This window comes from Ostrea edulis, chromosome 1, assembly GCF_947568905.1.
Source record: "Ostrea edulis chromosome 1, xbOstEdul1.1, whole genome shotgun sequence".
NCBI lineage: Eukaryota > Metazoa > Mollusca > Bivalvia > Ostreida > Ostreidae > Ostrea > Ostrea edulis.
The window spans coordinates 29,790,034-29,815,300 of NC_079164.1; the positions used below are offsets into that span (position 1 = coordinate 29,790,034).

Genomic DNA, 25,267 nt, shown 5'->3' on the forward strand with positions numbered 1-25,267 from the left:
GGTATTTCACCACTTTTAAAAAAAGTGTATTTTCGTACCGTGTGGCGCAAGGGCGTTATATGTGATTAAAATCAAAGTTTACAAGTACATTTAAAAGTTTAAAATCCAGGTTACTGATGGATTGGATCTGACACTTGAAGCTGTCTAAGGATGTTGCATTGACAGCCTCAGATGGTAAAGAGTTCTAAATCCTAATCCCATCTGGAAAAAACGATTTCTGGTAAACTGTAGTCTTGGCATATGGCACAAGGAAGGTGATGTCGTTCCCTCTCGGAGAAATGGTTGGTATCCTTGAATTTATTTGCTCTATAAGGACGTTGACATTTAAAGAGGAAATCTAGGAGACTCTTTCAGATATTTCCTCCATGTAAAGACGTGATGTGTCAGTATTTTATTGTACCTTAAGTCCATGTGCAATATTTTGTATCAGAAATGTTAGGAAAAAATTTAAACTATTGTTCAATCCCCCTCCTCCTTCACACAACAAAGGAGCATGTCTTTGAAAACTTTATTCATACAAATAAATTTCTTTACTTGGATTCAAGGATCCGGGTTAGAATAGGTCCTCAGTACCCCTTGCTTGTCATATAAGAGGCGACTAAGTCCAAGTCCCCGAGTCACGATAAAGAACTCTCCCTGCTCAAAGACCGTTAGCGCCGGGCATAGGCCTAAATTTTGCAGCCCTTCACTGGCAATAGTGACATCTCCATATGAGTGAAACATTTCCGAGAGGGACGTTCAACAATATACAATCAATCATTGGATTCAGCTTGATTGAGAATGTTCTTCTTTCAGATTAGATTGTAGGTGAATGACACGTTTTTCAATGTAAATCTCGCCTAAAGCTTCTATTCTGTTTATTTCAGATATTATACTGTCAAGAACAAACGAGCGAGAGAAGTCCTAACTCATACATATGTATGTTCTTTTGCGCATGAAACAGTCAACCAGGAAGGGTTTTGAAATCAGCTGCTGTACAGTACTTTGTGAAAGGCACATGGTAAACAATGTATGGTTAATATTTCCTTGATTTTTAATTACTTTGATGAGTTTACATCAAAGTAATTAAAAATTTATGAAATCTAGAGACATTCATCTCCTAAAACACAGATGGCCCTTGTACGGCCAAACTCCAAGGTCAAGAAGTAAAAAAAAAAAAAAAAAAAGTATGAAAAGAAAGGTCTTTTTGAAAGGAACACACAAGTGAAATATAAAAGCTCTCAAAAATTATGGCCAAGGTTAAAGTTTTGGTGGACAGACAGACAGATGGACAGGTCAAAAAACTATATGTGATTACAAGGCAAAAAAATAAATCACACTTGGTAAGAAGGATAAAGTGTTTTCCTTTTTTTTTTTTTTTTTATTTATTTATCAATGTTAATTGGTGAAATTGTAGTACATAAAGTATGAAATCACAACAAAACAGCTGCACAACAAAACAGATAATATGTAAAACAATTCAAAACAGAAATAAGTTACACACTTTTGTATAGTAAATAGCGGCAAGATAGTTTTAACACGTCACATATGGCAATCCAATGCAGAGCAGTGGCAAGATGTATAAAGCATTGAGAAAATAGCACACTCTTCATATCAGAAATTATACCACAAAAAAACAACTCATAATTCTTCAGGAATTCCCTACAAATCTCCCTGAAACCAATACCATTGTTTATATGAAAAGTACTCTCAGTAACAAAACTATTTAAAAAAAACTCTAAAGTATTTAAGTTCTTCATTTATATCTCAATACTTATTCATGCTAAAAATATAAATTTAGTCTCAATGAATTTCTACAGTACAACAATGTAAAGCAAATATCTCAGATCCCAAAGTGAATTTCATATGTTTGGCACAGTGAAAATATAATAGAATACTGTGTGCAGTGTGTTACATAGATTTTCTTCAGAATACTGAATTCACACACTGTAATACTACCATAAAATATGCAAAAAAAATATTATGCTAGTACTGTATTAAACCATAATACTACAGTATATATGCATGTATATGTGAACACATTTGCTATATTTGATTGTGTCATACAAACACTTAATATATTTTTAACAAATAGAACTTGGACAAAAGTGTTAGTCCTGATTATTGATATATTGTCACCTCATGTACAAACATGCAGTATCTGTACATGTACTTGTAAACACTTTAAAATTCTTTTTATACAAAAACCAGAAATCGCAGTTTAAAGCATTTAAACTTGACAGGTAACACAGCTGCTACAGACAGATGAATTGGCTGGCCGTACTTTAGAACTGCTTGATAAGAAGAAGAAATATCATTCACGATGGCAGTACATTCTTGACGACGTGCGAAGCTTCGATGACGGTCTGCGCTACCGGGCGGCGAATGCGCGGATCTGTTACTGGGACATTTAATCTGAAATTAAAATACAGAAAAAATATAGACAGATGTGGGAAACATTTTGTCTGTGAAAATCTAGGTTTCTCCAATGTTTGTTTGAGTGCAGAATGAAATACATGTATTTTATGTAAACTTTGATAGACAGACATAAGTATAAATGTACATGCTAATTCATGACCAATGCCGAAATATGAATATTGCAGCATTATTAAAGCACAATAATCATAGAGCTCTTTGCTTTATTTTTTAATATGCTTAAAATAAAGTTCCCAAACACAATTATGACGTATCTAGACAATATCTTGAAAATAAAGTTGATGTATTAGAAATCACAGACACCATCAATGACAGATGAGAAAGACATTTGTTGATGAATGCTGTGCATGACTGTGTTGACTGAAACATCACTAACATTAACATGTATACAGACAATTTTCAATGATTGAGTGTGTTGACTTAAAGTAACTCCACTCTCATGTGACTTATCAATCTTATGGTTCAGAGTAGGAAAAATGCTTTAATTTCCACTTCATATAGTTTAATAATCAATGACCAAAGAAAATGTACAGTGCTCCCTTGATATATTGCCCCTGTTATAATGCCACCCCTGCTTATTACCTGAAAATCCTAAAGAACAGATTTCTCTCCTTCTCCATGTTAACACCCCCGTTATAATGCCAACCCCGCATAATGCCAGATGCCACTGATTTTCACAAACAAATGGTCAAATTTCATAGGATTTACCCTTGATAATAATGCCAATTACCCAACACCCATCAGTAATCACACCTGTACTTTGACAGCAGTGGGGTGAAATGTGACAGGCAGGACAGGGTATTCGGGTGGTCAGGTTAATTACTAATAATTGCAGAATTAAACTCAAGATTACTTAAATGTTTATACCGAATGGAGCCCAAATAAATTTACAGAATTGAATTTCTTTCCACTGCTCAGTGAATTTGTCAGTAATGGTGAATTCGTTATATTGCCACCATGCTTTATTGCCTAAATTCGTCTTGCACAAAAGTTGGCAATATATGAAGGGGGCATTGTATATGTTACAACCTTTTCAAAGATTTAAAACAAACACAAACAAAGTTTATGTCAACACATTAAAGAAAACTGCACATTTTTATTAAACAGTATAGTAGATTACTGTAGAATCATTTAAATTCGTGGGGGGCCAATTTTCGAGGATTAATTGCTGAATTTTTACAAGTTCGTGGGGATGTAATTTCATAGATTCATATATTTGTAAGAAAGATAACTCTAAAAAATAATAGTTGAATTAATTCGTTGAGGATGTAGATTCGTGGGTGAGGACCCGTACGAAATATTCCAGGCGGAGAAAATGCGGATTTCAGGCGGACAACTAAGGCGTATTTCAGCTGAAGTCAGCATTACTATGAATAGTTAACTTAGGCGAAATACTAGTGGACATTAGATGGAGTCCAGCTGGAATTTAAGCGGAAATTTAGGCGAAATATGTAAATTAGCCCGCCTAAAGATTCCGCTTAAAAATCCTGCTAAATTTTAGACGGAATATGGCATAAAGCTTAGGCGTACATTAAGAGGAATATGCAAATGAATCCGTCTTTCAATATAACAAGGATATAGACAAGTAAACTCATTGTTGCTATGAAACAATTACATTTAATTAAAAAAAATTAATTTAAAAAAATTAAGTCTTGAATTTAATACAATTTAAATATAAAGGTTTTCAAATAAGGAGATTGTACAACTAACAACTAACTACCCGGTGCCCACGAATTCCACGAAAATTGAGCCACCACGAATTCTAATGTTTCCACAGTATACATGTACATAAAAATTGATTAGAATGACTTTTTTATTATTTGAACAGTTTAAAAAAACTTACTTTATAAACACGTGGACATTGCATAAATCTTTGTATATAAATTAGACACCAGCATGGGAGTTATTGCCCTTGACAACATTTTTAAAAATTGTTTAAGAGAAAATATAAACACTTTCAGAATCAAATATTTTACTAAATTGAGTATTATTACCTAGTATATGGACACTTGTTGATGAATGCTGCTCATTATGTGTTGATTTACACAATACAAACACTTAATAAATAAATTTATTTCACCATTACCACTTCATTAAAAGTATGCAGGTGTGAAGTGCTATAGCTAATACCCTCAAGTATTTTCGAAAATGAAGTTTATTTATGTTATCTACATCCTACTCTCATTTCTGTCAAAATCCCCAGCCGTTATCATATTTACTTGAATTCATACATGAATTATTTACAACTGCAATGCATTCATGAGGAAATGGCTATTATTACAATTTGTAAAGATATCAGAGGCAGAAACATTGAAAATGTAAATATTTGTTGATGCATGTTGCACGATGTGTTGACTTACACATTACTAACAGACACGGACATTTGTTGATGTATGTTGCACGATGTGTTGACTTACACATTACTAACAGACACGGACATTTGTTGATGTATGTTGCACGATGTATTGACTTACACATTACTAACAGACACGGACATTTGTTGATGAATGCCATGCACAACATTTTGACTTACTTGACATTTGTCTTGTTGTTGATGATGAAAAGTGGGTTGACCTGTGACAGGATTTCATCATTGACAGAGATTCCGTCGAGGTACTGTTTGAGCAGTGTCCTCAGCTGTTGATTCTCAATCATCAGTCCCTGTTTTTCCTTGTCCAGGGCCAGCTTGTCCAGACTGACCTTGTTGTACCGTTTCCAGAAATTTTCCAGACCCTGGTACTCATGCATCACCTGACAACAAATTCCAAAAATTACTTTCATTTCACAACATCTCATAGAAATGACACTTATGATACTGTATTGCTGTAAATGCTATTTTCTTCAAATTTACCATATTAACAACTCAGACTACTAACAAGTAAGGCACAACATATAAACACAATATAGCAAACTTATTTTGTTGAAATGAATAATCTTTCAGATATATTCAAGTAATAACTGAAGAGGAAAACATCATACATAACAATGTACAGTCTTCTGTGAGGTATACTTCAAAAATAAATTTCATTTTTGAAAATACATGAGAGTATGTCTACGAAATGCAATGCTTCATGTTAGCATACTTTTCATCCATTTCTTATATTTACATTCTACTTTCATTTCTCCCAGAATTTCCAGCCATTAGACTAGAGATACTATATCTATCTAGTATGTCTGTATTTATATGTGAATAATTTACAACTGCAGCACATTCATCAGGAAATGCCTGTCATTACAATATGTAAAAATATCAATGGCAAGAGCATTGGAAATGTAAATATTTGAATATAGACAATGATTTTCTTCACACTCACGGCCACTAGCGCCTCGTTAGGAGTTTCCAACACTGCAGTGTTTACATCACTCTGCTCTTCCTGTGTCAAAGACGAGGCATAAAATGGCAGAACCTTCTCCTCTTCTGTCTCAAACTTACGGCACATCTCGCCAACTTTCATTATGCTTTGTAGCTGTAACAGAAATAATTGAAATATTTAAAGTTTGAGATTTAAAATAAACTCTTGATTTCATGTCGTCGTGGATACCGATTGTACGAAGACTCACTTTTTCTATGCGTCGTTTAATTTCTTTGATGGCTGAGTTGCTTTCCAAGGTCAGCTTAGTGAGTTTGTCTCTTTCTCCGTCTCTCATCTTGTTCATTTGGGATTTCAAATGTTGAAAATGTGCCAACATCTTTTCTCTTTCCTACAACAAGAGATATTATATAAATATTGCATGTAGTTGAGGGTAACATTGAAAATTTTCACCCCGAGAAAACCATTGTCAACCGAGGCGTAGCCTCGGTTGACAATGGTTTCTCGAGGGGTGAAAATTTCAATGTTACCCTCAACTACATGCAATATTTGTTTTATTATACTAAATGTTATGTAAACAGGAAAGCAGACAAACTTGCGTCTGTTGACATTTGATCAATCACTGTCATGCGATATTTCGTATATCGATGCGGGTATTTCCGTTTATTACAAACGTTCAAATGACGTCGTCTAACAATCTACGGTGAACCGTACGCGCATAAATTTGACGCATGTGATAATTTTTTATAATATCACCCGTTGTCAAGTACTGTTACCCGTTGCTAGATATTATCACCCTGTGGCGCATGCTTTCTGTTCTCAGAGGGTAACAATATGTTTTTTCAAATGCTTCTCGACCAATCAGGTTCGAGTATTTTACATGAAAGTATAATAATAAATGATATTACACTTTAAGCTAAGCATTCAATCAAATTCATTGTATTCTTCTTTGTAAAGTTGCACACATGTATACATACATGTATCAAGTATCCTAGAATAGAGCATTCTTTTCAGCAGTGCTCGTCATCAACATAATACTCGCCTCATTCAGCTGACAGTGTTTGTCAGAGTCATGGACAGTTTTTGTCAGAGTAGTGGACAGTGTTTGTCAGAATAGTGACTCTATACGTTGACAGTGTTTGTCGGAGTAGTGACTCTATAAGTTGACAGTGTTTGTCAGAATAGTGACTCTATAAGTTGACAGTGTTTGTCAGAATAGTGACTCTATAAGTTGACAGTGTTTGTCGGAGAAGTGCAGTGTCTATTCTATTGGACAGTATTTGTTAGAGTGACCACACTCACCTCTTTAAGTTGACGATTTCTCTCCTCACATTCCTTGGCATTTGATGCCATTTTTGACTTCAACTGAGCAATTTGTTCCTATGTAAATAAACAAAATTGTCATTCATCTTTTTTACATATATGAATCCTTTAAACATAAAAACTACATACTTTCGATATCCGTTAGAAATTGTAGGGATTGATATTTAAATTAAAATAACAACAATCCAAAACATAAATAAAATGTCAACATACTGAAATTCGAGTTAATTTCCTCATTTGAGCATCAATTTCCTGAGCAGAATCATCATCCTTGGCCTTGAGTTCCTCAAAGGCGAGTTTGCGGTCCTGGTTGTTTTCCTGGTACATTTTGAGTGCGTTGCTGAACTCCTTCCAGTAAAATTCCAATTTGTCTTGTAGGGTGTGGTGGAGACCATGTTTTTCTTCCATGTGCTACAACAAAAGTGAATATTCACAGAATATCCTATAGCAGCCATATCATAACCCAGTTCCATTATCTGACCTACACATTTGAAAAAACCAGTCCTAGTCTCTAATATATACATGTATCAATAAAAATTCTCAAAAGACATGAAACTAGAGAAAGAAAAAAACCTTAATAATTACATGTACATGGTATGCAGAATGTAGACAGTTTTGGTTTACATCATTGTCGGATACCCACGGGTGATCTCGTTTTTTACTCATCACCCATGGGAAAACTCACTGAAATATCGTCGTAAAATATGCTAATTTGTTGATTATAGACAACCAATCAAAAAGTTGGAACTCCTCAATTTTGAAAATACGTTATTAGTTTGCTATTTATGCTACATATCTTGATGCCCGTTAAAACCTGCAAATTTTGTTTTAAAACGATTAAAGACAAGTCGTACAGGTCACTTACATTAAATATCAGTCAAAAATTATATAGGAGTACCTTTCTCAAACTGCGAAATGCACCGGTGAGTGGATTTACTTGCAATTGGTGTGTTAACTACGGAAACATTTTTGTCATTGCTGAATATACATATGTAACATAAACTTTGATTTGTTGATTTGTCATCATGACTCTGTGCAGCAGCCAATCAAATGGCCCGCGCATATGAATTACATACGATGATTTTTCGGCGAGTTTCCCCACGGGTGATGAGTAAAAGATGAGATCATCCGTGGGTATCCGACAATGGGTTTACATGTAACTTAGAGAGAACTGGATATTTCAGAGAACAAATAATTTTCATTATGACAAGGATTGGGGTGTTAACAAATGATCTGGCTTTACCAGCATTGTTGGTATTGCCTTTGCCACTAGCTACATGTATTAATGAAACTTGTATGTGGTGTCAGCTAGTAATTTCAGTCAAGTATTATTCAACACTGCTGATACAACATAATATTAATGGACAACATCCTGATCAAACATTTTCAGCTAGTGAGAAGATTCTCTGTCTAAGAATGTTTTATGCATGTGTACCTTGTTTCTGATCTCATCTGTCATGCTCTGGAACTCGGACTTTGCCTCATTCTCCCGGTCCTGGAAATTTTGTTCCATGGCAAACAAGATGTCTGCTATATCATTCATTTCCACATCATGCTGCTCTATCATGATGGATCGCTCTGTGTCGAACTCCTCACGGATTACCTCCAGCTCCTCCTCGTATTCATGCTGTAGGCTCTGAATCCTCAACTTCTGTTGGTCTAATCAAAGCAAGATCACCAGACCACGTTAAAAATATATCTTCTTTATTTTCATTACAACATTAAAAACACAATATCTCATACGTAATTACTTTACATCATATCTAAGCTCTAAGATAAGCTATACCAGGTATATGTGTCAATATCTAATTCAATTTTCTTTTTATCTTTCATTGATATATCAATGATTGCCCTTGTGATCTTGAATGAGACATTGCCTACAAACCTATGAGACTGTCCACATTTTGTAGGTGGGCCCTCAGAGACATGGAGTACTGTTCGTCAGCCTCCTGCAGGTCCTTGGCCAGAGATTTAATAGTGGCATCCTTCCTGTCTACAATTCTCTCAAACGTCTGGCTGAGAATTTCCAGGTCTTTCTTCAGTTCTTTGGATTTGTTTTCTCTCATGATGTTCCTCCATTGATGGTTCAATTTATTTATGTTGAATTTTGTTGCTCTCTCTTCTTTTGCCAATTTGTCCTTTTAAGAAAACCATATACATGTACATGAACATACATTTGATATGTAAAAAACAGTGATATGTAAAATAGTAATACCTTTAATAATTTGATAAGTGGAAAGTAGTCTAGAATACAAAATGGACATTAAACATCAAGGACTATGTCAGCAATACATATTTTCTTATTTTGTACTTTTAAAAACTGTGTCAACATATCCTCCTTCTTCTTTTTCAGTTCTTCCTCTGCTAGATTTTTTTGTTCCTCATATGCCAATCTTTCCTCTTCTGTCATCTTGGAAAGTTTGCCAGACTTCTTTCCCTTCTTCTTGGGCCCCATAATTGTTTATGTGGGAATACTGGTAATAATAATCTCTGTAAAGTAATGCCTGAACCGTTTAGCTTCAATTATTTTAATATTTTGTGAATCAATCTTGAAAATTCCTCAATCTGTAGTTTAATTTACAGCTCTTAGCACAGTAAGTAAAGTGTATAATCTTCAAATGAATTAATGAGATCAACAATTGAATTGATGCATGCTACAATTCAATTGAAGAGAGCAATAATTGATATAATGCGCGCATTAAATCAATTGATGAGAGTAATAATTGAATTGATGCGCACATTAATTCAATTATTGCTCTCTTCAATTGAATTAATGATATCTTTAATTCATTTGAAGAAAGCAATAATTCTTTTAGAGAGAGCAGCTATATAATTAAAGATATCTTCAATTCAACATATCCACAATTGAATTAATGATCTCTTTAATTGACTTGTTGCTCTCTTTAAAAGAATTGATGCATGCATTAATTCCTTATACAAAAGCATTGTAAATAATTAAAGATATCTTCAATTGAATTAAAGAGATTATCAAATTATTTAAACCGAGCTCTAAATTAATTATTGCGAGCAATATTTCTACAAAATTGATGCTCTCATCATTTGAATTGAAGAGAGCAATAATTAAATTAATGCGTGCATCAAATCTATTATTGCTCTCATTAATTCAATTGATGAACACATCAATTGAATTGAAGAGAGCAATAATTGAATAAATGCACGCATTAAATCAATTATTGCTCTCATTAATTCAATTGATGTGTGCATTAATTCAACTGATGAGAGCAATAATTGAATTGAAGCACACATTAATTCATTTGATGAGAGCAATAACTGAATTGATGATATCTTCAAATAATTGAAGATATCTTCAATTATTTGAGTTTATGTTAATTTGGCGCTCCATATCTATTGTGTCTCGAATACTCTTTATGGACCCGACCTGTCCCTAAATATATTCCGAGATATTATTGTATACATACAACTTAGGGGATCAAATGTTTTGGGTCATCATCCCTTAAAGACCCAACTTTAAGTTAACGCCCCCAAATTTTACCTGTGTCGCGATCAATGATAAGCCGCTGGTCAATCAAACTTTTAACAATAGAGCTTAGGTTGATTGACGTTTGCAGAGACCGTGGTCTACAGCTACCTGAGAAAGATGTTTTGATAACAATCATGGCTAAGGATGACTGGCAGTCTTCAGATCTCGAGGAAAGCCCCAGTATACCTGAGTTTTGATAGCATTGACTCGCACCTAGAATATTTTAATTTCTAACGTCCCCTATACAATGCAATTTATCATCGTATTTTCTCTCTCCATCTTTATACATGTATTATAGATTAAACAATCAGAAATCAAATAATAATAATAATAAAACCAAACAAACATAAGTTATTGGAATATTTTCTATTAATGATTTATTGTGGCTTTATATTTATAAAAACATGAACAATTCTTTATTGGCGCAGCACATCAACATGTATAATAGTTATATTGCCCATTCGTAAAACTCTTACAGTAGTTTAAAAAAATGCTTCTGTTTGAGATACCACATGGATTATAAATTACACAATCAGAAATCAAACAATAGTAAAAAAGCATAAGTTATTGATATATTTCTATTTATAATTTATCACGGCTTTATATTTAGAGAGAGAGAGAGTTACTGAGATATTTCTATTTATAATTTATCAGGTTTTATATTTATAAAGAGAGAGAGAGAGAGTTATTGAGCTATTTATAATTTATCAGGGTTTTATATTTATAAAGAGAGAGAGAGACAAATGTGTAAAACTATAGCAGTAATATAGATGAAATAATATGGCATGGCAATAGTGTTGCATACGTATGGCAATAATTACTCATTTAGTCAATAATTGAGAGTAAGGGAGAGAGAGAAAGGGGGGGGTAGATTAGCTATGTGTCAGCTTCTGTTTGGGATACCATCGTTACACAAACACTACGTCCACAGAAACCCTAGAGAGAGCGAGAGAGAGAGAGAGAGAGAGAGAGAGAGAGAGAGAGAGAGAGAGAGAGAGAGAAGGGGTGTAGACTTCGTGTCAGCTTCTGTTTGGGATGCCATCGTTACACAAACACTACGTCCACAGAAACCCTAAAGAGAGAGAGAGAGAGAGAGAGAGGAGGGGGGGGGGGGGGGACTTCGTGTCAGCTTCTGTTTGGAATACCACCATTACGCAAACACTACAGCTACAGAAACCCTACAGACGGCCCATATTGAGGGGTATCTTGATCATTCTTCATTTGGTTGTACATGTACACAGATCTACTTGGATTTATTCATTCTCTTGAAACATGGATATTTTACCTACTACACCCACGACACCGCGAACTCCCAGGACACCAGGAAGTGCTCGGAAACGCCGGGTAATATTATATTTCGGAAATTATTTATATATGATATATAACAATTTAATTAGAAGTTTTAAAAAGCAAAGGTTTAGAAATGGTCTAAACCTGTCATTTGCAATACATAAATATGACCAAGTTTGAAGGTTTACGGGAAATAGAAATGCGGTATGCATGTAGGTAGAAATTTTAATTATTATTTTTTTGCACAAATCAAGACACTAAGCATAATTTGTAATAACCTGAGAAATTTCCTGTGTATATCATAAAAATATACACAACAACTGATCTCTTGGCCAGGTAAATTCCAGGTAAATAACATTGACCATGGATAAGCTCCGCCCACATTCAGTGATCCGTGGAGCAACCGTACGGTGTTTTTTTTTGGTCTTTAAGTAAAGTATGCTAATAGAATTGAGTCCACGCTATATTAAGGTCATCTGTGCAAAGCAAAATGCATGTAACGTTTGCCATGCATGTATAGTACTCTTGTAGTATTGCATATTTGCTGGCCAAGGGTTACATTCAGCAATATGGATATGAGTAATAGATCAACAAAAAGTTTACTGTGATCAGTGTATTATGCTGAGCAGTTGTAAAAGTTTTAGTGACACATAACTCATATGATTATGATTATGATTATGAACATCAATTATTGTCAATTAGACATTTCGTAAAATCCAGACAACCAGAAATGATTTTTCACGCAAAATCTTGTGTAAATATTTCATAGTTTGAGCAGGAAAGTTTCAACATAAACAAAATGACACATTACATGTAAGAAGATCGATGGTAAATGATAGGCCTAGTCCAAATTTCCTCTGCATAAAAACAAAACTTCGCTGGATACTTTGATAAGATTTGCTCTCCATGTTTTATAATTTATTCTGATTTAAGAAGTAAAAAGTATAAGCAATCACATTTACAAAACACTGTACACAAAACGAGCAAGTAAGTTATAAAGCATCATTACCTCAACAGCAAAGTAATTCCCTTTCATCAAATACCATGGATACAAGAATACAGGGGCACTAAAACGTTTGATAAATCATACTCTTTAAAGTCGAAACCAACAGAACTGACTTTCCCGGAATTACTTCTAGACCTTGTTTATGAAGATAAGAAATTAATAATACAACATTATGAACAGTTTGAAGGCAACGAAGTTGGTAAATTAATTTTTGGATGTTGTTTAAGTTTGGTTAATACGTCCAATACAAATAAATTAGACAGAATTATCCCCCTTGTTAATCTCAAGGTTGGAAAAGCGTCTCTGCGATTTAGATTTGTAACCAAGTGCAACAAAGCAGAGAACAGCAGGTAATATTATACAGATTTAACGAGATTTTACGAAGATCGGTGAAATAAAATGAAAAAAAACTATATTGATATATGTAATTACCTTGATGAATATCGATCTCAATTTATGTGTGTCGATCTTGAATAGATACTAACCTACTTTCAAAACTCTTAAGCCAACGGGAGGGCACCTGTTTGTAAACACTTTGGACAGTTTATTGATTGCATTTGTCAGAGTGTATAAGTGGAATATACTAGAAGTTTATCGAGATCTAGAATTAACACACAACCTCCACACACAGAAAAAATACATGTATAATCTGTGAAGCATATTGGACAACTATGAGCTGTTTTTGTAAAGAATTTATATAGATCTACATTAAATTTTGTAAGAGTGGTACTCAAGTGTAAAGAACAATTTTCATTGTAATACGATCACTAATTCCTGTTATGTGTAGTACAATGATTATTAAGAAAACTGTTAAACGTACATGTAAGGAGGTACTCTGCATCGTCATAATGGCTGACTTCCTTTTAAAACATGGCTAAAAATATAAATATCAGCAATTTATCGCCTAACTGAGTTATAGCTTGGTAGGTTAATTAGCATGTTGACTGCTGAACTGTAGATCACAGGTTCGAGTCCAACAAGGATTATATGCTATTTCTTCTTCAGATAATGCTTTCTACTAAAACTGCATTTTTTGACTAAATAAAATAAATTTGAAAGTTTTCAATTTCAAAATATTGTTGAACATATCCTCCACTTTTAACCCATATCAAATTTCTTCAGTGTAGCATACCTCCTAGAAAACTCAAACCAAATCTATAGATATGAATATATACATGTAAACCATGAAAATTCCCAATACTCTCTGTATAACAGTCATATGTTAAGATATTTTGTTCAAAAAATAATGGATGGTATAATGGCATAGTATTTTAGAATTTTACAAATTAAAAAAAATAGGCTTTACATAAAATTTCCCATGATGTTTATATTTTCTGCAGGCATGTAGCTTCTCCCCACCACCCTGTTTTACTATTTCATGACATGTTTCAAGATAGTCAAGCAAGTCAAATATTAATATCACTGGAATATTTTATTGTGCTTTTTATGTAGCCATGGCAAAGGGAGGTAAAAAAAGTGGAAAGAAGGGGGGAAAGAAGAAGTCTAGTAAGCTGGCCAACATGACGGAAGAGGAGCGGATTGCTTATGAGGAACAGAAGGCACTAGCTGAAGAAGAACTGAGGAAAAAGAAGGAAAACATGCTTACACAGTTTTTAAAAGTAAGCATTGGGATTTAGCATGAAATGCTTTAATTTTATTGTCATTATTTTTAGCTTCATTGAGTATTTGTGTAGTGTATGCAAGTTCATTTGAAATGAGTGAATTCAGTGCCTACATCGATACACTGATGTTTATAACACTACAGACAATATTTTCACACAGCAGATTTAAGTATTTCCTTAAAATGACTATAAACATATTCCGCATTATCAGGACAAACTTACAAAGGAGGAGAGATCTACAAAATTCAACATAAATAAATTGAACCATCAATGGAGGAACATCATGAGAGAAAACAAATCCAAAGAACTGAAGAAAGACCTGGAAATTCTCAGCCAGACGTTTGAGAGAATTGTAGACAGGAAGGATGCCACTATTAAATCTCTGGCCAAGGACCTGCAGGAGGCTGACGAACAGTACTCCATGTCTCTGAGGGCCCACCTACAGAGTATTGATAACCTTATTGGTGGGTATAACTTATTTTTTAAATACAACTTAACAGTAGGAAGAAAGTGTGGGTTTTTTTTTTCTTGGCTGATCTTTTTACGCATGTGTTTTGTTAATTGATTAAGATATTAAGTTTTCCTGCTCATTGAAACTTCTCAGTACTTTTTGAACAATGGATAGTTATAGATAAAAATGTTTTGCCTCAAATCATTCAAAATGTGCAATTCTGTTCTCAGATCAACACAAAAGTCGAATTGAGTTCCTGAGGAGACAGTACGAGGGTGAACTAGCTGTGATCACGGAGGAGTTTGATACTGAGCGAGCTATCATGTTAGACCAGCACAGCAGGGAAATGAATGAGATCTCAGATATACTCTTTGCCATGGACCAAAATTTCCAGGAGCGTGAAAGAGAGGCCAAGTCTGATTATCAGAGTCTAGTGGATGAAATTCGAAATAAAGTAAGTGTTATATGATAAGTGTATTTTGGTTAGGCCAGATTGACACGATGTAAGACTATATTGCATAGCGCATGTAGGTTCCTGCTAATAATATATGATAATACTTATACAGTAAAACATGCCTATGGCAAATTACCGGGGACAAACAATTTTGATTCCTTATTAAACATTATTCGTTATATCTAATGAGTTAATAATATGTTTTTAAACTATGGTCATTTGCTGTAAGTGTGAATTCATTATAACAGTGTTTGCTGTAACTGTGTTTTACTGTATATTTTGCTTTAAACAAAAAATAATAATGTCTCTGTAAATTTAGATGTCTTTTGGTGTCTTTTTTTAAAGACTTTATGTGTATGTTTCTAAATAGTGCAGACTTACAACTGTAGAAATAGATTTTCACGGGTTATTATAAGTGTCTGACTATTTGCTTGTGAAGCTGATATTGACTACTTGCATTTGGTGGCAGATATCGACTGATCACATGTAGTGGTAGATATCAACTAATCGCATGTAGTGGCAGATATCAACTAATCACATGTGGTGGCAGATATTGACTAGTCGCATGTGGTGGTAGATATCGACTACTTGCATGTAGTGGTAGATATCAACCAATTGCATGTAATGGCAGATATCAACCAATCGCATGTAGTGGCAGATATCAACTATTTGCATGTAGTGGCAGATATTGACTAATCGCATGTGGTGGCAGATATTGACTAATTGCATGTGGTGGCAGATATCGACTAATCACATGTGGTGGCAGATATCAACTACTTGCATTTAGTGGCAGATATCAACTACTTGCATGTGGCGACATATATCAATTTTAGGACCTATTATACACATTTTTGTAGGACATGGAAGAGATGCATGGACTGAGGCACCAGCTGACGGAGAAGTTTAACTTCTACTGGAGCGCATTTGAGCAAGCTCGGAAAAACTACCAGGAAAATAACGCTGAGAGAAAAGCAGCATTTGAGGAACTGAAAGCGAAGGATGATGTTTCAGCCCAAGAAATCGACTTTCAAATGAGGAAACTTCAACGGATATCTGTAAGAATCCAGTGATAGCTAATTTCATATGCATTTTCAAATGTACTTGTATATTCATTCAGATTATACTCTCTATTTTTTGTAACACTGTTAAAAGCATTTACCCTTCCTTTTATTTCATATCCCTTTTGGAAATGTATTGCTACAGGAAAATATTTCACAACTGAAATCCAAAATGTCATCTAATGCAAAGGAAAATGAACAAAGAAACCGATCAATCAAGGAGGTAAGTTCCTATAAATTTTTATTAATCTTGTACAAGCGAAGCTGAAGAGGATGTAACTAGTTTGTGCTCAATCTGAACATTTTTTATCATGCTTTAAAAACCCGAAATTTGGAATGTGATTTACTAATGCATCAAGCTTAACTTTCATCACAGTTAACTAATTTTTATGATACTAATCAAGGGACTTAAAGGCTTGAATGTAATTTCTACAATGCTTTAAAGCTTGTTGTGTGATGAGTATTGTGTCTCTGATTATGATATGATTTTAAGCTTGTCATGTGATGATATTGTTTTTTTGTCTGTATAATCTGGTCATGTGATGATATTGTTTTTGTGTCTCTGTATAATCAGGTCATGTGATGATATTATTTTTGTGTCTCTGTATAATCAGGTCATGTGATGATATTGTTTTTGTGTCTGTATAATCTGGTCATGTGATGATATTGTTTTTGTGTCTTTATATAATCTGGTCATGTGATGATATTGTTTTTGTGTCTCTATATAATCAGGTCATGTGATGATAGTGTTTTTGTGTCTTTATATAATCTGGTCATGTGATGATATTGTTTTTGTGTCTGTATAATCTGGTCATGTGATAATGTTGTTTTTGTGTCTGTATAATCTGATCATGTGATGATATTGTTTTTGTGTCTGTATAATCTGGTCATGTGATAATGTTGTTTTTGTGTCTGTATAATTTGATCATGTGATGATATTGTTTCTGTGCCTCTATATAATCTGGTCATGTGATGATATTGTTTTTGTGTCTTTATATAATCTTGTCAGGTGATGATATTGTTTTTGTGTCTCTATATAATCAGGTCATGTGATGATATTGTTTTTGTGTCTCTGTATAATCTGGTCATGTGATGATATTGTTTTTGTGTCTCTGTATAATCAGGTCATGTGATGATATTGTTTTTGTATCTGTATAATCTGGTCATGTGATAATGTTGTTTTTGTGTCTGTATAATCTGATCATGTGATGATATTGTTTCTGTGCCTCTATATAATCTGGTCATGTGATGATATTGTTTTTGTGTCTCTGTATAATCTGGTCATGTGATGATATTGTTTTTGTGTCTGTATAATCTGGTCATGTGATGATATTGTTTTTGTATCTCTGTATAATCAGGTCATGTGATGATATTGTTTTTGTATCTGTATAATCTGATCATGTGATGATGTTGTTTTTTTGTCTGTATAATCTGGTCATGTGATGATATTGTTTTTGTGTCTGTATAATCGGGTCATGTGATGATATTGTTTTTGTGTCTCTGTATAATCAGGTCATGTGATGATATTGTTTTTGTGTCTGTATAATCGGGTCATGTGATGATAATGTTTTTTTGTCTCTGTATAATCGGGTCATGTGATGTTGTTTTTGTGTCTCTGTATAATCAGGTCATGTGATGATATTGTTTTTGTGTCTGTATAATCTGGTCATGTGATGATATTGTTTTTGTGTCTCTGTATAATCGGGTCATGTGATGATATTGTTTTCTTGTCTCTGTATAATCTTGTCATGTGATGATATTGTTTTTGTGTCTGTATAATCGGGTCATGTGATGATATTGTTTTTGTGTCTCTGTATAATCGGGTCATGTGATGATATTGTTTTTGTGTCTCTATAATCAGGTCATGTGATGATATTGTTTTTGTGTCTTTATATAATCTGGTCATGTGATGATATTGTTTTTGTGTCTCTATAATCAGGTCATGTGATGATATTGTTTTTGTGTCTCTATAATCAGGTCATGTGATGATATTGTTTTTGTGTCTTAAGGAGAGGGAGCGGATGCTGTCTCACCTGCAGGATCTGAAGGCTGAGATGAACAAACTGAGAGATGGCGAGAGAGCTAAGCTAACTAAAATGACCATTGAGAGCAATGGAGCCATGAAAGCCTTGAAATCTAAAGTGCAAAAAGTAAGATCTCTTGGAAATTTTAGGAATATCTAGTTCACATCATATTGTCATTTACATTTTTCTTTGTAATGAGCCATGCTATGCATATCCATCTGCCTAATGAAAGAATGCAGAAAACTGATTTGATGGTTTGAATAAGGTTATGAATCTCTTCTTTGATTTAGTTGACCTTGACTACTCTGTAAGTGAATTTGTATGCTGTTAATCATGTGTCACTTGTTATGATTTTAGTTCACAACTCACATGTCAGTATCTACAAATTACTCAGCTAAAATAAAACACTTTATCTTATTTAACTTTCATGATTGATTGCAACACCGTGAAGTAACCAAAATCACCGTGATGTATTGCGATCAGTATTGTGTGGAATATATGGGAACTCTGACCTCCCTTGTTTTATAGCATGTCATTGATAGAAAAGAACATATCTCACAAAGTTCCACACTGTAAATAATTAGAGCACATTATAAATTTTGTATTTCAACTTGTGAAGAACTAAGGAGAATTTCTGTAGATAAAATAAAGTATATGTAAATGATATAATTTTTACAAAGGTGCCCAAAGTGTAAGTAAGTATGGATTGAATTAACTGTTTGAATCTTGATTGCTTGTGCTCACACCTGTGGGTTGTTCATGTTCAGACTTGTTCCTAATGCCAGTAGCTCATGGTTTGTAATTTTTGAACCAGAATGATATAATTGGTGATTAACAAACTGCCATGTGTTGTGTATCATATTGTGTTTGCATTGTTTGTTGGGGGAAGTTTATAAAACTAATGATCATGCACACAATTGTCATCTGTATTCAGGAATGCTATTTTCATAATTCATTACACCTACACAGAATTTCATGTAAGCAATACAACATTACTAAATAGATATTTTGTTTAAGTCTCAATTTCTTTTCATCCAAGAAAATAAATGCACAACATAGAAATAAGAATGAAATGTGCGTAATACTGATTTATGTGTATAAGTCTTGTTAATCATGTGATAACAATGTCGGAGATGTGACTGATTTCCGTGTATAATACAGGTTAAGAGTGTGATAACAATGTCGGAGATGTGTCGTCGTCTGGAGACGGAAGAAGAGAAAGTTCTGCCGTTTTATGTGTCATCACTCACTCAAGAGGAACAGGAAGATGTGGAGACTGCCATACAGGAACCACCATACGAAAAACTGTCACTGGTATGTTCATATGCTATAAAAAGATGGGATGACAATTTCATATGCTATAAATATGTGGGATAATATGTTGATATGTTGTAAGAAATGTGGAATATGTTCATATGCTGTAAAAACATGAGATGATATGTTCACAGGGGCTAAGCCCATTTTGGGCCCAAACTCTGTGATACCATAAATATATTTATGGTATCACAGAGTTCGGGCCCAAAATGGGCTTAGCCCCTGTGGGTATGTTCATATGCTGTGAAAATGTTGGATGGTCATATGTTGTATGAATTGTGGAAAATGATATATTTGTATGCTGTAAAACTCTCTAATTTGTGTTGCTTATAGGAGCTATGAGATTGATCACTGTTCCTTATCTTCACCTTTTCATGTTCATATGTTGTAAAAATTCATTGACAGAAGCTTAAAATGGCCTTACTTGCTGCCTTTGGTGTGCAAGCAGATGCAAAATTTTCCTTGGAAACTCCAGTTTATTTCCAAATTTACCAATTTCTGAATAAATATAAGAATAGTAACTGTATAGATGGATCCAGATACTTTGAAGTCTAAGTGTTATGGGGAAAGTGTTTGGTATACCTGTACCGTATACCTGTAACGTAATGCCAGTGTTTAGTATATCTGTACTGTAATGCCAGTGTTTAGTATACCTGTACCGTAATGCCATTGGATTTTTAGTATACCTGTACCGTAATGCCAGTGGATTTTTAGTATATCTGTACTGTAATGCCAGTGTTTAGTATACCTGTACTGTAATGCCATTGGATTTTTAGTATACCTGTACCGTAATGCCAGTGGATTTTCTGTCCTAGATAATGCACGAGTTTACCACTCTGGAAAATTTCTGGAAACGTTACAACAAGGTGGGCCTGGACAAGTTAGCCCTAGACAAGGAGAAACATACCCTGGTGCAGGAAAACGCTCAGCTCCGCAGCCTACTCAAGCAATATCTGGACGGGATCTCTGTTAATGAGGAAATTCTGAGTCAAGTGAACCCATTACTGGTGGTCAACAACAGGACTAATGTTAAGTAAGTCTAGTTAACAACAGTAACTCATGTTAAGTAAGTCTACTTACGAGTCAACACAACAACAATAACTCATGTTAAGTAAGTCTAGTTACCAGTCAACACAACAACAGAAGTAATGTTAAGTTAAGTCTAGTTACCCAGTCAACACAGCAACAAAACTAATGTTAAGTAAGTCTAGTTACCCAGTCAACACAACAACAAAACTAATTTTTAGTAAGTCTAGTTACCCAGTCAACACAACAACAGAAGTAATGTTAAGTAAGTCTAGTTATCCAGTCAACACAACAATAACTAATGTTAAGTAAGTCTAGTTATTCAGTCAACACAACAACAGTACTAATGTTAAGTAAGTCTAGTTATTCAGTCAACACAACAATAGTACTAATGTTAAGTAAGTTTAGATACTCAGTCAACTCAACAACATAACTTATGTTAAGTAAGTCTAGATACTCAGCCAACTCAACAACAATAACTAATGTTAAGTAATTCTAGTAACTTGGTCAACTCAACAACAATAACTAATGTTAAGTAAGTCTAGTTACTCAGTCAACACAGCAACAATAACTAATGTTAAGTAAGTCTAGTTACCCAGTCAACACAACAATAACTAATGTTAAGTAAGTCTAGATACTCAGTCAACACAGCAACAATAACTAATGTTAAGTAAGTCTAGTAACTTGGTCAACTCAACAACAATAACTAATGTTAAGTAAGTCTAGATACTCAGCCAACTCAACAACAATAACTAATGTTAAGTAAGTCTAGTTACCCAGTCAACACAACAATAACTAATGTTAGTTAAGTCTAGATACTCAGTCAACACAACAATAACTAATGTTAAGTAAGTCTAGATACTCAGTCAACACAACAACAATAACTAATGTTAAGTGAGTCTAGTTACTCAGTCAACTCAACAACAATAACTAATGTTAAGTAAGTCTAGTAACTCGGTCAACTCAACAACAATAACTAATGTTAAGTAAGTCTAGTTACTCAGTCAACACAGCAACAATAACTAATGTTAAGTAAGTCTGGTTACTCAGTCAACACAACAACAGAACTAATGTTAAGTAAGTCTAGATACTCAGTGAACTCAACAACAATAACTAATGTTAAGTAAGTCTAGATAATTAGTCAACTCAACAACAATAACTAATGTTAAGTAATTCTAGTTATTCAGTCAACTCAACAACAATAACTAATGTTAAGTAAGTCTAGATACTCATTCAACTCAACAACAATAACTAATGTTAAGTAAGTCTAGATACTTAGTCAACTCAACAACAATAACTAATGTTAAGTAATTCTAGTTATTCAGTCAACTCAACAACAATAACTAATGTTAAGTAAGTCTAGTTACTCAGTCAACACAGCAACAATAACTAATGTTAAGTAAGTCTAGTTACTCAGTCAGCACAACAACAGAACTAATGTTAAGTAAGTCTAGATACTTAGTCAACTCAACAACAATAACTAATGTTAAGTAAGTCTAGTAACTCGGTCAACTCAACAACAATAACTAATGTTAAGTAAGTCTAGATACTCAGTCAACACAACAACAAAACTAATCTTAAAGTAGGTCTAGTTACTCAATCAACTCAACAACAATAACTAATGTTAAGTAAGTCTAGATACTCAGTCAACACAACAACAGAACTAATGTTAAATAAGTCTAGATACTTAGTCAACTCAACAACAATAACTAATGTTAAGTAAGTCTAGTAACTCGGTCAACTCAACAACAATAACTAATGTTAAGTAAGTCTAGATACTCAGTCAACACAACAACAAAACTAATCTTAAGTAGGTCTAGTTACTCAATCAACTCAACAACAATAACTAATGTTAAGTAAGTCTGGTTATTCAGTCAACACAACAACAGAACTAATGTTAAGTAAGTCTAGTAACTCGGTCAACTCAACAACAATAACTAATGTTAAGTAAGTCTAGATACTCAGTCAACACAACAACAAAACTAATCTTAAGTAAGTCTAGATACTCATTCAACTCAACAACATAACTTATGTTAAGTAAGTCTAGTTACTCAGTCAACTCAACAACAAAACTAATCTTAAGTAGGTCTAGTTACTCAATCAACTCAACAACAATAACTACTGTTAAGTAAGTCTGGTTATTCAGTCAACACAACAACAATAACTAATGTTAAGGAAGTCTAGTTGAAAGTTCAGTTAATCAGTCAACAAGTCTACTTGTCTTTTAAATCTGGTACATATAGACATATCATCATTGATCATTGTATCTGGTGTTTATTTGTAAATGAACAATTTTGTAAATTGGCTGGTTGTCTAAAAAAAAAACAAAATTAGGAATATATCTGTTTAAACATGCATACTCTCAGTATTGATTTGTCTTTGAACTTTTCTTTTCAGTTTGAATGTGCCAGTCACTGATCCTCGTATCGGACGACCGGTCCCTCAAACCGTTGTAGAGGCCGCAACCCACTCCCGCCAACTTAAATTAACATGACGTCATCACTTTTGTGCGTAGAAAGTTTAGAATTTTCGTCGTAGGGTCAATTTTGACACTTCATGGATCTACTTCTTTTAGTATTTACGAGATGGATTTTTTTAAATTGCTCTGTGACATCATTTATGGAGAGACAAAAGTGGATAGGATGAGAGTGACTGCATTTATTTTATACACAATAAAATCTGTGTTTCGATAGATTGAATATTATATACACTGTATATGTATACAATATGTATTGACCTCTGAATATTGTAACAACACAATGAAGTAAATACATTTCTGTTTTCAATTGTTTGTTTTATGATATGGCATTTGAAGTTTTCAAGATATTGAAGGATGTTGCAAATGCGCTAAAACACGCTTATAACGAACACACTTATAACAGAATCATGCTTAATTCGAAGTGATATGTACTCCCCTACGAGATTGATTGATTCTATCTTGTTTAACGTCCCTCTCGAGAATTTTTCACTCATATGGAGACGTCTCCAATACCAGTGAAGTGCTTCAAATTTAGGTCTATGCTCGACGCTTATGGCTATTGAGCAGTGAGGGTTCTTTACTGCGACACGGGGTATCCGTTTTTAAGGTCATCTCCGAGTATCCGAGACATTCACACCTGATGCCGAGCGCTTGGCAATGGAACTATCACTACCTGTTTTAACGACTTAGGTCTGTCGCGGCCAGGATTCGAACCCCGACCTCCCGCATGCAGGGCGAACGCTCTACCTCTAGACCACCGCGGAGTTTCTCCCCTACGAGAAAATAACAAAATGTTATCGGATCAAAAGAGTGTTGGTTTTAATGAACTGGTTTTGTTGGCGCTGGAGGTTAGCTAAACTGTGTTTTACTGTATACTGTAAGTTGCGGTATCAGCGCTAGAATAAGCCTAAGTCTATTTATATTGATGTTTAAACATGGACTAATATTTTGCAACCTGATCTTCTTGGTGTGTGATACATATACCTCAAAGCATGCTTATAACATATACACTTTAAACGAATTCACGTTTATTGTGAAGTTATATTTATTCCCCTATGAGAGGAACATTTTATTGGACAAAACAAAGTTTGGTTATACTAGTACATGTATACCAGACTGTTTTTCGCTGGCCCTGAAGTTTAGCTATAACCGTGTGACAAACCTGGTTAAGACCATCTTTATTATAGTTTAGGTTATGATATGTAAGCCATCTCACAAAAATATTAAACAATTATTTCAGATATAATATATACTATAACTAATATATCTACTAACAATAATCATTTTCATTCATATGTCGATTCGATTCAGCGCCACTGATTGCATTTTGTTTATAAAATTGTGTGCTTTATAAATTTCAATAATAATAAAATAATAATTCGATACAAGTATATCCAGTAAACTTCATATAAAAGACATCACAGTTCTCCACATCTGCTTCGTACTTAGATATTTTATTGAAAATAAATATCAACGGCAAACTAACAACTCAACTTTATGACAAACGGGATGATTTCAGCTTCTCCATCGTCGACTTCCAATATTCATGTAGCAATATTCTATTATTACCTGCATATGGTGTTTATATCTCTCAACTGATTCGATACGGAAGAGCTTGTTCTGCGTATGATCAGTTTCTAAATCGAAACAGACTACTGACAAACAAGTTGATGTTACAGGGGTTTCAACAGTCTTGTTTAGAGTCAACATTTTGCAAATTCTATGGTCATTATATAAGTTTGACAATACAACCTATCATTGGGTCAAATGCTGTCTGACGTGTTTCATACCGATTGTTAAGCTATTCTTGGCACATTGATTCTGACTACGGATTACTCCGTTTACCTTATCCAGATATAGAATTCATTGCGGGTGTGACTAATCGACAGGGGATGCTTACTCCTCCTCGGCACCTGATCCCACCTCTGGTATATCCAGGAGTCTGTGTTTGTCCAACTCTCTATGTTGTTTTCCGTACAGGAGTTATGAGAT

The 25,267-nt window shown here is 34.1% G+C and overlaps 2 protein-coding genes and 1 long non-coding RNA gene across 3 annotated transcripts; 2 read left to right on the forward strand and 1 right to left on the reverse strand.

Annotated features, from left to right (window-relative positions):
• Positions 1 to 22: 22 nt before the first annotated feature.
• On the forward strand, positions 23 to 2,606 carry LOC125663948 (uncharacterized). The gene is made up of 3 exons (XR_007365680.2): positions 23 to 281; positions 867 to 1,000; positions 2,223 to 2,606. It is a non-coding gene; the product is annotated as an uncharacterized LOC125663948 (long non-coding RNA).
• Positions 1,325 to 12,916, reverse strand: LOC125663946 (dynein regulatory complex subunit 2-like). The gene is made up of 10 exons (XM_048896398.2): positions 12,851 to 12,916; positions 9,361 to 9,539; positions 8,935 to 9,187; positions 8,485 to 8,708; positions 7,263 to 7,460; positions 7,029 to 7,106; positions 5,977 to 6,117; positions 5,730 to 5,882; positions 4,949 to 5,166; positions 1,325 to 2,394 (listed from the first exon to the last, which is right to left on the reverse strand). Exons 2-10 carry the CDS (start codon positions 9,502 to 9,504, stop codon positions 2,298 to 2,300), a joined length of 1,506 nt encoding a protein of 501 aa, XP_048752355.1. The 5' UTR covers positions 9,505 to 9,539; positions 12,851 to 12,916; the 3' UTR covers positions 1,325 to 2,297.
• Positions 12,917 to 13,140: 224 nt separating this feature from the next.
• Positions 13,141 to 23,577, forward strand: LOC125663949 (dynein regulatory complex subunit 2-like). The gene is made up of 10 exons (XM_048896400.2): positions 13,141 to 13,197; positions 14,300 to 14,466; positions 14,681 to 14,933; positions 15,151 to 15,374; positions 16,232 to 16,429; positions 16,578 to 16,655; positions 18,442 to 18,582; positions 19,618 to 19,770; positions 20,586 to 20,803; positions 23,194 to 23,577. Exons 2-10 carry the CDS (start codon positions 14,302 to 14,304, stop codon positions 23,288 to 23,290), a joined length of 1,527 nt encoding a protein of 508 aa, XP_048752357.2. The 5' UTR covers positions 13,141 to 13,197; positions 14,300 to 14,301; the 3' UTR covers positions 23,291 to 23,577.
• Positions 23,578 to 25,267: the final 1,690 nt, after the last annotated feature.